The sequence below is a fragment of the Triticum urartu genome, chromosome 5A (genome assembly GCF_056163025.1).
Source record: "Triticum urartu cultivar PI428250 chromosome 5A, HENAU_Tu73, whole genome shotgun sequence".
NCBI lineage: Eukaryota > Viridiplantae > Streptophyta > Magnoliopsida > Poales > Poaceae > Triticum > Triticum urartu.
Genome location: NC_141877.1, coordinates 475,482,930 through 475,495,149, shown reverse-complemented (window position 1 = coordinate 475,495,149; position 12,220 = coordinate 475,482,930). Strand labels below are relative to the sequence as shown.

Genomic DNA, 12,220 nt, shown 5'->3' with positions numbered 1-12,220 from the left:
AAAATGTTCGTCACTTTCTCCCTCTGTACAAAGTCGAGTCACTTATTTTGGGACGGAGGAAGTACAAAATAGTTTATTGATTCGTAAAATGTTCATGATTTAGAAAATGATCATGCATTTCAAAAAGTATTTTTTAAATAAAGAAATGTTCGTGGATTTCAAAATTGTTCCAAAAATTTCCTAAAAAATGTTCGTAAATTTTAGAAAGGTTCACCTATTCAAGAAAAATGTTTTTAAAATGTTCACAGTTTTGAAAAAAATCTTTGCACACAGTATTAAATGTCATGCATTGAAGAAATGTTCATGATTTTAGAAAATGTTAAAAATTTGTAAAAAAGGGTGATGAATTTGAAAAATGTTCACGATTTCAGATATGTTCAGGAGTTTAAAAAAATCATGATTTTAAAAAATTGTTCATGATTTCACGAAAATGAGAGTGGTGTATATCGGTGACGCAGCAAAATGTGGTTATGGGCATCGAAGATTATGATTTTTCTTTCATTGCAACGCACGGGGCATTTTGCTAGTATTTTGAGATACAAACTTGGTTTTACTACTTTGGTTGAGCCGAACTTTGGTTCACCCGGCCCACCCCTGTCGGTCGTTGTGCCCTCTGCTCTGGTTGGACCCGGAGTCCCGGACCCAAACTGCCTGGCGTGCTCTTCTCCCAGCCGCCCAGCAACATCGACTCCCCTCGGCGACCCCAACTCCGGCGGCGGCGCTGCAGGTCGAAGCGCGGGTAAGTCGCATCTCGACGTCCACGGACCAATCTCCCCATTCTCTAGACCTCGCGCTGCTGCGCGCCTGCTATGCTGCCTACGTGCCCTTACGCGCGCCTCTTCTCCCGATCCCCAAATCCCCCAACCCTCTTTTTGCAGCAGGAGGCGGCGCGTCTGAGCAGCCGGCGGCCAGCGGAGGAGGAGGGGTCCATAAGGCGGCGTCGCGGTAACCGGTCGGGCGAGCGGCGAACGGACGAAGGCGGCCGGAAGAGGGGGCGCCGGAGCGATGTCGAAGCGGTTGATGGAGCGGATGCTGGGGATGTTCCGGTCGCGGACGCAGGTGGGCGTCGACAGGGCCGGCAACCACTACTTCTCCCGCGTCGAGGAGGTCGACGGCGCCAGTACGTGTCCCCGCGTCCGTCTCTCCCCCTACACTCCTTCCTGTTGTCGATGCGTTCTCTTCTCCCTTGCGACAAGAACCTGCGCTCTCCTCTATGAAAGTGATCCTGATGTGTCCGTGTTTCTGCTTCGTGATGCATTACACAGTGAAAGAGAAGCGGTGGATTGAGTTCAAGGGCGACCGGGACCCGACCACTGTTCCAGGTTACGCCTCCTATCGCTTGTTAGGCCTGTGAGAATCTCTAGTTCTCCAATTTGGCTGGTACCAACAAATGTTTTTTGCAGGCATGTATGGTTTATGGCCTTCATTCTGAGCCAATATAGTCGGATTTGTCAGTGGGTAGGCAGCATCTGATAGTTGCGTCGTGCTTGTAGTTGAGTGGATTTGCTGGTTGAATGGACAAAGGAAGAAGGCTCCAACACCAGAGGTAAGGAGTGAGACCGTGCCACTCACATGGTTCTCTGAAAACTTCACATTGATTGTTTACTTCTCCTTGCTTACTTAGTAAGGGAAGCAGCGTGTTCATTGCATCAGATACTGATGTGATGTATTGCTACACTGAGACAGGAATTAGCTGAACTGGAGGCGAGGCGTGAACGCGTGAAGCAAAATGTTGAACGTATGTATCTGCTGATTCCAACTTCTAACCTCTCTTTTGCTATTGTTCTTAAGCTTCACTCGCTCCACATTATGTGTATTGCTCGTTGATAATGTTACTGTTTAAGTTAAAGCGATAGTTCCCAAACATGTTGTTCTCACATGTCTATGACTTGTGTTTTTACGTTTTGCATCATTGTTCGTTAATCTTATGTCATCATTGAGATATGCTACAAAAAGGCACATCAAATGTGTGTGTTAGAGTGAATCAAAGATGTTTGATGACTCTGAAATGCTATGCAGAAGTAATTTGCTTATGCCGCTCATGAGTAATGCCTATTGTTTTTTGGGGTTGCACTCGTTGGAATGCATTAGCATTGTTGTTGTAGTCTGCCTTATGGTTGTTACTGTGTGCGTTTTATGCTAATTCGGTAATTCCCGTTACTTTCACTAGATAGTAAAATGGGAGAATGATGCTCATGGTCAGAGATGTTTGTTATCCTCTTTGATGATAAACCTTTTATTTGTGACTGCTAAATGGGAACTGTGTAATATTTCTTTTTTTACAACAGCTGGTCTATTATTTCTTACATGTATTTACACAGCAATGGCTCTAGAAACAGCGGAGGAACCCCATACCACACACCCGAGCCATTCAAATAACAACCAAGTTTTGCTAACACATGGGTACAACCATTAGCCTCTCTACGACACCATACAACCCGGAATTCAGAAAAGGAAAAACACCTGACTTTTAGCTCTTCAATCAGGTAACATCTCTACGATAGCAGCGTTCTTCAGTTTTCACACTGTTTCGTCCATCTCCGGCACTATCTTGTCTAGTTGAGTCGCAACATGACTCCTTCCGCCGCCAACAGCTCTGCAAGCGCTGGATCACACACATAAGGGGGCCCGGAGCTTTTCCCTGCAACAAAGGAGCCGTCAATCCTCCTGATAATTACTCCTGCTCTGCCAGCTCCACCACCAATATTAAGCCCTCCGTCCACATTTACCTTCACCCAGCCGTGAGGCGGAGGAAACCATCTCTCAATAGCACATACACTTGAGGAAGCTGGCACCGATTTAAACTGATTCCATTCACCAGCAAGGGAACAAACTCTTTTGGCCACTTTCTTCGGATTTTGCACAGGTTCACCTCTTGAGGCAGCATTCCTCTCCTGCCACAAATCATATAATATTCTAATGTATAAAGAGAGGTCATCCTTTGATAAAACCTGAAATAGGGATAGCATCCAGCTCGCCAGGTCTCGGCCTTCTCTGCTCTTTCCCGAGAGTTGTGGCCACTTCTTGTTGCACAGATGCTCCAGCTCCAACGAATTAGGATTCCTCTCTGTAGCAGTAGGGCATGTCATTTGTCAACACCACCTCGGTGGAAAGCATTGGAAGGGGCATCTAACATTGAGCTTGATATTCCTCCTAGCCAATTCAGCTCCGACAGCCACACTCCGTAGGGCAACACGCCATGCCTTGTGAGCATCGGAAGAAGATGATGAAGATCCACCCTTCCTGTCCCATTGAACAATAAAATCATTAAATCTCCTGGCTTTGTATGCGGATTTGACAGAGAAAATACGAACTGATATGTAGTTCCATGCCAGATAGTCGTCTCCTTCCCAATTCCCAATTTGTATATTCGTAATGTCATTCACATCTATTTCTGGGGCCAAGAGCCTATTAAAACTGGAGGGAATGGGGTATGAAGCAAAATCACTTGAAAAAATTATCGCCACAAGCAGCCCACCAGTTAGTTGGAATACCGATAGACATTTCAGTTTCTTCAATGTTACATTGACTGCAAACAGGAATAATATGCACTTGAAAATTAGTTTATTATGCTTATGAACAAACTTTAGTTTAGGCCAGCTTCATTTTGTTATGTCCTTGGTATTGGCATAGACTTCCTCCCACTGGCGGAGCGAGCCAGTAGGCAATGGGAGCGAGCCATGTATTTCCTTAACAATAACAAATTTACTAGAGTTCTCAATTTATTTGGTGCATATATGTGTATTATACGTGGGTAGTCAACATTTTTGCAAAAATAATGGGTGTGCATTTGTACACCCAAACACACATGTAGCTCCGCCCATGCTTCCTCCTCAAGTACAAGATATTGCGAACACATGTAGAAATCGGGGATCAGGGAAAAATAACAGAAACGAAGATGGAGATTGGAGATAGAACCTTTCAGTTTTATTTCATAAGTTCTCCGTTATTCATCTCACCAACACTCCTACCACAGCATACAACCAGTTCATCTTCAATACCTTGCTTGAAAGACTCACTCCAGGTCTCCAACCCAAGCACACATTTATGGCCCCCGATCCTGATGGCGTCTTCCTTGTCCCCATTTTCTCTTTCTTGCTCTGTTTACATGCTGTCAGTTACATGCATGTCATTCCAGGCAATGTTCAAAAAAGCGGAAAGCGTAAGCGAAGCGGAAGGCCACAACTTAGAGCAATGGACGCTTAAGCGTTTTTTGAAATTGGCTAGAATTTGACAGATTTTGAATAATATACACAGGAAAATAGGAAACACGGCACATGGGTAATTGAAATAGCATCTAAAATACAGTTCACATCATAGCATATACACATCAGGTTCACATAGCAAGCAAAATAACAACTAAAATGCAGTTCAGTTCAAATAGTCATAACCTAATACAGATCATGTGGCAGAATTCTGCCAGAATATAAAGGAAATAGTTCCCGAACAGAGCCTAATAATAAGATAAATGACATATTGCCATTATTGCGCAAGCAGACAAGCAAAAGTAGTTCAAAAACAGCCAAATTCTGGCTAAATTTAAGAAAAAAAACGCTTAATCTACCGCTTAGGGCAAAAGCGAAGCGGTTTGCCATCGCTCAGCGCTTAAGCGTCGCTTAAAAACGCTTTCTTGAACACTGATTCCAGGTTTGAAACATATCTGTAGATTCACCCAGTCACATAAAAAACATTTTGGAGCAATGACTAGCCGGTGTGTAATCTGACTTCCTGTTTGTATTTCTAAAATCTGTTTACAAATGTATGCTTACCTACCATTGTCCCAGATGCCTTCTGTCCACTTTGAAGCTTTCATTCTAGTTGCGCTGCAATAGAAGATCTTATTCATAAGTTTTTTCTCACCAAGGTCCCCTTATATATTACTCCCTCCGTCCCATAATATAAGAGCGTTTTTCATACTAGTGTAGTGTGAAAAACGCTCTTATATTATGGGACAGAGGGAGTAGTATATAGTTCTACATGTGTGTCATTTCATGGATTTGCTTCACTGATACATTTAATCTATGTCCAATCAAGTTCTTAAAAAGAAAGAAGAAGAGGAAAGAAGGTCTGGTGTCCGACCAGTCAAGACAATTGGTATGTTTTTCATGTCACTCCGTAGGTTCCATTATTTTCTATCAGCGGTTGTATATCCCTTTGGAGTTCCTTATTGTATGCAACTACTAAATTGTTATACTTGAATCATTGGCTTTGCCCAAAGAGTTTGCAAGAAATAAAATAAGTATTATCATATTGCATTTTCTTTCCTTTTGATTGTTTGCTATTGATGTTCTTCCAAATATAGGGAAAACGGATTCTCCAAATCTGAGAAGTTTTACACAGCAGTTCCCTGGTACATCTGAAGATAAAAAGAAAGGTAACATGGTCTTATTTGCTACTACCTCCATACCAAAAGTTGAACTGCAAAAATGTCTTATAGTTTGGTACAGAGGTAGTATCTGTTATGATTGTGACGTAGTGTAGCTCAAATATGTGCCTTAACATTTCTGTCATTCTGTTTAGAACCTGAGAAGGTGTCTAAGCCCAATGATGTGACTGATGCAGAAGATGCCAGAACAGATAATGACAGGTGTGTTCCGATGCAGAAGTTTTTCTCTAAATGTTGTAATTTGTGTTGAGATGGTATTTGTTCACTAGCCATTTTCGTCTATAATGCCAATCACTGTCTAGCATACGCTACTGTGTTGTTTCTTCAGAGAGCAATGCCTGCCTTTTGTTGTATTATACCTGCCTTCCATAATTCATTCAGTTCTGCAATTGATGGCCTATGAGTATTGTTCAATTGTATGTAAAATGAAGTTGATCTATCTAGTTTTAACCTTTTAGGATTGAAATGGAGTGCGGCATCCTGGCGTATTGAGAACGAGAATTCATTAATATGCTTATATTTCATAGTGAATCTGGCAATATCTTCTGGGTTTCTAAGTGCAAAGTGCAAACTGTCCCCAACTTTTGGATATTGGAGAAGTATAGAAAGCACGCCCCTTTATACAACATCTGTAGCTAATCTGTGAACTAAAAGAAAAGGTTACAAACTGCTATTATTTCATTTGACTCCGTTGATTTGAATCCATGTTCATTTTGTTTCAGGTCTTCTGAGCCAACAGGTACTGGTGCCAGTTTTAAACCAGGGACTTGGCTGCCACCGTCTTGAATGCCAACCTATAATTGCAGCTGACCAAGTGTCTCTGCTTGAGCTTTTTTTTCGTGGCCTACCTGCTGTCAGTTCTGATAGATTGTTCCAAGATTATGCTTCCCTTAACCATTTTGATACAAGAAATGGGGAATTTTGTATTTTGTGTAACACCATATGCCTGCCAATTGATAAAGTTCAGTGAGGTCGCACCTCACTAAGCAACACTGGCACTCTCTCTTTTGATTTTCTTTTTCTGAAGTCTTCGGTGCTAGTTTTGATAGCAAAAAGTTTGGAAGACAACTAATCATGCTTCTTTTATGGAGTTAGAGGTCTGCTTTTTGTTTGCATGGTGTAACAACTGAAATTGGTGCAATATTACTGTCTAAGATGCAAAGTTACATGTAAACTTGTTTGTTAGGTAGTCATATAGACTTTTTTGTTATGTATTTGTATAGACTGTCGAAAGTAAGGGGCTGTTTGGTTCCCAGCCACACCTAACCTTAGACAAGTTTGACCAAGTTAGATAGGTGTTTGGTTCTAGCCACACCTAAGGCAAGGATTTTTTTATGAGCAGTGAACCCCACATGTTATAGACACAAAAAGTGTGGCAAGATTTCTTTAGGCAAGCCAAAGTGTAGCTAACAATTTGAGCAACTCAACTAAGGCAAGTGTGGCAAAAATCATATGGCAATATATGGCAAAGATAGTCACAATCCAAACAGCCCCTAAATGCACCACTGGATGGCATTTTATTTCACCTTTTTCTCATTTCTTTTGAGTTTTCATGCTCATGTTTTCTCTGACGGTTCTGTTCTGCGCCGTCCAATCTCTTCTCTCTCGTATCAAAGAGACAGATGGCACCTGTCCACGGGTTCCATAATCTCCACATTGCTGAAACTACGTCAGATTGTTAACGGCAACAAATGGGTGAAATCATCTTACGCTAAAGGTGGTGTTGGGAAAGAGATTGCAGTAGCTACTCCCTCAGATCCCTGCAACACTTATTTTGGATCAGAAAGAGTATTATTTTGGAAGACTTTTTGGCGCCCAATGCAAACATGTAGCGTAAGTCACTGAGCCACTGCCACGTGTACTACGCTTAGTGGATAGCAATGAAAAACCTTCAATGGGTTACCTGTATGAAGCCATGGAGAAGGTAAAGGTACTATAAGTTATGTTGAGTAATCGATGTGGTTGGAGAAGAAACTTCACAGTCAATGGAGAAGGTAAAGGTACTATAAGTTATGTAAAGGATATTTTTTTCTCAATCCTGGTATTTACTTTAGTCCCTCTTTGAAGATGCAAAGCATTGTGTCTAGGCCCTAGGGAGCTTATTAAGAAATCAAGGTGTTTCTCCAGCTCCATGAGCACAAGAAATCAAGCGGTTAATTTGGCCTTCCAAATTGCAATTCGTCAAGGAGAGAAACTTAACCCAGGTAATAATGTTTTCCATGTTGTTATGGGCTTATGGCCCAGAGTCTGAGTTATCGTCTGTTATAAGTATTTATTTACCCCCAAATGTTTTCCATGTACTAACTTTCACTGACCCGTACCAACAATCTTTCAGGAACTTGCACAAGTGCATAGATGCCATTGACCCTGTTAACCTGGACAACATAGTTGTTTTGGATGAACAAGTCAGTGAAGAGCCTAAGCCTTCTTTGGACAGATGGCCTGAACTAGGAGAGCATTGACACGCCATTTGCCGAACCAACTTCAGATGATGAAGAACTCCTCGCTATTGAAGACGGCGATGAGGCCCTAGGCCCGATGCCGGCACTGTCCTGGTCAAGAGCAGATGCCTCATACTGCGCACATCCAGATCAGGATCCTCGTGTCTCTGTGATTCAAGATGGTGTGCAACATAAGCCTGCCTAGTGAGTCCCGGAAGGCTGGAAGCTATGTTGAGTAGTGAACAGATCTGCACTTCTGTAGTTAGGACACATGTACCAGGCTCTGAAGCTTTCCTATGCATGGAATTGATTGCCGGCAGCTCAACTTTATCTGGTTATTAGTTCCGTAATCCAAACTAGTGCTGAAACCATTCCCCTGTTCTAATCTTGTAGCATGACTAGCATCTGCAGGACTTGTTCTGCTTGTATCATTTCCTGTTTCTTGTCTTTAGGTGCCAGTGTGTGTGTTACATGTAGACTGTGTTACCACCGTTCTGCCTCAAGAACACGCATGCACACTAGAAAAGGCATTTGTTAGCTGCCAGTAACTTCTGGTCAAGCTTAGCGATAATTTCTTTCAAGTATGGATCGACATCGAAGAACTGTACAAGTAGATGCAGGATGAAGTAGGTAGGTAGGTAGCTAACCCACTCGAGCGAGGTCTGGTTGTGGAATTGCCTTCTGAACGTCTACTTGTATGGTTCTACTGTAGATTCCAAGCCAGGCAGGTGATGGCATTCTCAGGCCTGCTGAACACTGAGCACTTGTTTCGTTGGTAACAACAGATGGGGTCATATTATGGTTTTGCAATCATTTCCTTCTCAGCACATGTTGCAGCACACAAATCGATATTCATGACATCGCAGTTGCCTGCGGATCGCAAAGCCTAAATTTGCTGTCTGTGATCTTGCCATCTTGGTGCTGGAATGTACATGCGTACACATAGACAGACGGACGGACAGACAGACAGATAGATTCATCTTTATGTATGTACATACATACATTAGAGAAGATGCAGACAACGCATATCTTTCATCACCAGGGGTGATAGCCTAGCCTGACAGTGACCCGGCCCTCCGCAAGGCCACAGCGCACAGGATAAGAGAGGGCGAAAGATGACTCATCCAGCTACAGGATATGCAGTCCGGGGCCTGTTGGACCGATGGCCCTGGCATCCTATGCTTGTCCCCTAGGGCCCCCTAGGCCCCTTCTGCCCAAAAGGCCTAGCCAGCAAGTGGTCAAAAAGCCTTGAAAAGGGAACAGTTGCTTGCACCTCAAGGTTCGAACTTGTCATCATCAATTCACCTCTTCATTCACATATGTGCACAGCAAACGATTCATCTGACCAGAAACATACTCACAACAGTCGAATCCGATATTATACTATGATGATGACGATGAGGAGGAGGATATGTTATCTCCATGCTTTAATTCCAGTGCTTTATATATATATATATATATATATATATATATATATATATATATATATCACCCTCAGACCCTCTAACAGTACCATGTATATCAAGCCAAGTTACTGCCATCTGAAACTTCTTCCAAAAAAAAAGGGTTTCTAGCAGCAACTTCGCGTGCAGGAGCCTGCCATGTGTGCTTCCTTGATTTCTGATCCCTGAACCTGACGGTTCACTTTCTTAAAAAGAAAAAAACTGACGGTTTCATCTCTCCTTCAGTCTTGCCGTATACTACTACTACTGCTGCTACTACTCCATCTTCTCTACTATCTCTGAGCGGAACGGATGCCTGAGAGAAACGGGGGCCCAGAAAGCAACCGCAGCACGCATGGCTCTCTCCTGTGCCATTTGGACCTCCATTCCTCTCTGAAAACCAGAAACGGCAGCGGCAGTGTTTGCCACTTGGAGCCTTCACGGATACAGCATAGGTAGGTAGTCTACAAGATAGGTAAATGAATTATCATGGAAAGCAAGTTTTCCCAAAGAACTGAACAATAACTTGCTTGCATTCAGAAGAAAAGGGAAAGGTGTATACGTACTAGCAAAAGAAGAAAGATGGAAACCGTGCAGCTAATCAAGGAAAGATGCCATTGGCGGCCAGCGGACGGCTCATGGATGGCTTATTATTATTATTTTTTGAAACGGAGGCTCATGGATGGCTTATCTTGCAAGGAAGGTGGTTGGTTTCTGTAGCAAAGCTTAAAGCGGCCGGTGACGGTGGGCGAGTTCGTCGCAGCAGCAGGAGTACTGTTACTGTTAGAGACATATGGCTGTAGTAAAGTCTGGATCTACCATGGCTAGCTGCCTAATTAACCCGGTGCTTGTTGTTGTGTCTAGTCATGTGGATTTACTGCTCAATCCCTCATTGCTGTGTGCGTTTCCCATTGCTAGCTGCACAAAGCAAATAATACGTACTGCTAGCCTAGAGGTAAAAGCAATAGGTAGCTTCTCTGCTAGTCTGAAGGAGTAGTATTTTTGCCGGTACTGCATTAGGTGGGGAGGGGATCAGCCCGTATAATAAACTAACTAGGCAGAGCGGCTGATGACAGGCTGCATATCTTATACTACCGCAGAACTGGTTTGGGTTCCTTCAAAAAAAAGAAAAAGAAAAAAAGAACTGGTTTGGGTTCAGAGTTATAGAGAACCGGCTTGGATTCAGAGTTAGACAGGCCCTGACATACGTACTGCATAGCTGAACAATTAATACAGGGGGATCGGAGTTGGTTTCAGTCTTTCAGAGACCGAACAATTATATTTGTCACCCTGTTCCTGACATTACCTCCGAAGAATCGCAGTAAAAAAAAGTATTAGTTAGTCATGTACTGCACGTCACACAACATGCCTCTTGGTGCAGGCAGCGGCTGCCTGCCTCTGACATTCACAATTAAAGGAAAATCCGTCGCATGTACCTGCCATGAGCCACACTTTATAACACTGATGAAAAGGTCAAAACGCAATCGCGGAGCAGATTAAACTATATTGAGATCGATCGGTCGATCGATGAGTTCGATTTTATAAGCTGGGTGGCGACGAGCAGCCGCTGCCGCACGTATTTTATACCGCTTTTTGTTGGGCTCGATCGATCGACGTCGTCCTCACAGATTTTTTTTTACTAAGATTAGTAGTAATCCGGACGGTTAGTTTCTTGAGAGCTATGCTAGCGATTACAGTCTTACACACACTGATTGCCGCAGAATCTTAGTTGAAAAGCTGCCTGCATCGCGTACACAGCATGCCTCCTGATGCGGGCAGCCACAGCAGACCTGACACGCGAGCGCCATCGGGAAGAACTGAAGAAACATACTACTGACAAAGGTGCTGTTAATTACCACGACCGCACAGCGTTTGCCTGGCCATGCACGAGCTGTCTTTTAATTACCACAAGAAACGTAGTACTAGGTGGATGGAGGTCCAGCCAAAGCCGCTTTTAATTACTACAACCACGATCACAGAGCGTTTTGCCCGACCATGCATGGTGCCTTTTAATTACCGCCAGAAACTGCCGGAGGAAGAATTTTCTACGTGTATTTTTTTTTTACCGTTGGAAAGTCTACCCGCCCCACAGAATCCGAAGAATCTCGCATGCCCTGGGCCCCATTTGACTTCGGCAACGCCAATTTCTACCAACCTTCCTTCCTGGCAGCTGATTCTAAAATCATCTTTAAACGAAAAAATTGATCCTGAAAATCCAGTGTGTCTCCGACGTGCCGTCACGACATACCTGCTGCCCATTACTTTACTGTTTACCACCGGTACACCGGCATGCATATCATATCGTCAACTGGTGGCACCGCCGACAGTAAAACAAGAATTGAGGACATTCCACGGACGAGTAGAAAAAGGCCGGAAAACTATGTAAACAAAGGTAAGTAGATTCGGGGGGTGCATGATCTGATCTGCTCACCGGCTGCTCCTAGGAGTAGGACTGGCTGATAAAAGCGCACTGAGACCCTGTGACTGTTCCTCGGGGCAACAGCACCGCCCGTAACTGCAACTGCAAGTAACGAACAACCCATGTGACAGCAGCATCACCGTGTGCCCGCCTTCTCCTAGAGGCAAGCTCATGTTTTGGGTTGGGGTTGGGTGAACTGAAAGAAAATTATGCGTGCGGCTGATGCCAATTACTCAACTGAAGAAAATCACTCTGTGTGTACAAGTTTTTGGGCCTTAGTTTTCATGGCCGCCAAGGCACCTAGTACCGACTATACGGCGTGGCAGAGAGGTGGCCACATGTGGTGTGTGTAATTTCGTGTTACTGCTGCCAGTTAAGGCTTGCAAGGCCAGAAGCCGTGGTGACCAAATGGAGCACCGGACAAAAGACCCCTGGGAGCAGACTCTGGACGATGGCCCTGTATACGTCGCCTGCATGTCGTCTGTTCCTACGACTGGAAGCTCTGGATTTATTTCACTCGTCACATACTCCA

General features: G+C 43.8%; 1 protein-coding gene across 2 annotated transcripts; it reads left to right on the top strand.

Annotated features, from left to right (window-relative positions):
- Positions 1–599: 599 nt before the first annotated feature.
- LOC125509895 (NADH:ubiquinone oxidoreductase, 17.2kDa subunit) lies at positions 600–6,577 on the top strand. 2 transcript variants are annotated; one of them, XM_048674922.2, is made up of 9 exons: positions 600–739; positions 879–1,120; positions 1,266–1,322; positions 1,494–1,546; positions 1,687–1,738; positions 5,035–5,094; positions 5,303–5,374; positions 5,521–5,587; positions 6,109–6,577. In XM_048674922.2, the coding sequence occupies exons 2-9, from the start codon at positions 1,006–1,008 to the stop codon at positions 6,170–6,172; spliced, it is 540 nt and encodes a 179-aa protein (XP_048530879.2). In that variant the 5' UTR covers positions 600–739; positions 879–1,005; the 3' UTR covers positions 6,173–6,577. The 2 variants fall into 2 exon arrangements, with proteins under 2 accessions (XP_048530879.2, XP_048530880.2); XM_048674923.2 differs by having other exon boundaries at positions 607–739; positions 882–1,120.
- Positions 6,578–12,220: the final 5,643 nt, after the last annotated feature.

Coding starts and splice junctions, on each gene's coding strand:
- LOC125509895 (XM_048674922.2), top strand. CDS start 1,006: ATGTCGAAGCGGTTGATGGAGCGGATGCTGGGGATGTTCCGGTCGCGG. Junction 1,323..1,493: donor GGACCCGACCACTGTTCCAG/GTTACGCCTCCT, acceptor TCGTGCTTGTAG/TTGAGTGGATTTGCTGGTTG. Junction 1,547..1,686: donor AGAAGGCTCCAACACCAGAG/GTAAGGAGTGAG, acceptor ACACTGAGACAG/GAATTAGCTGAACTGGAGGC.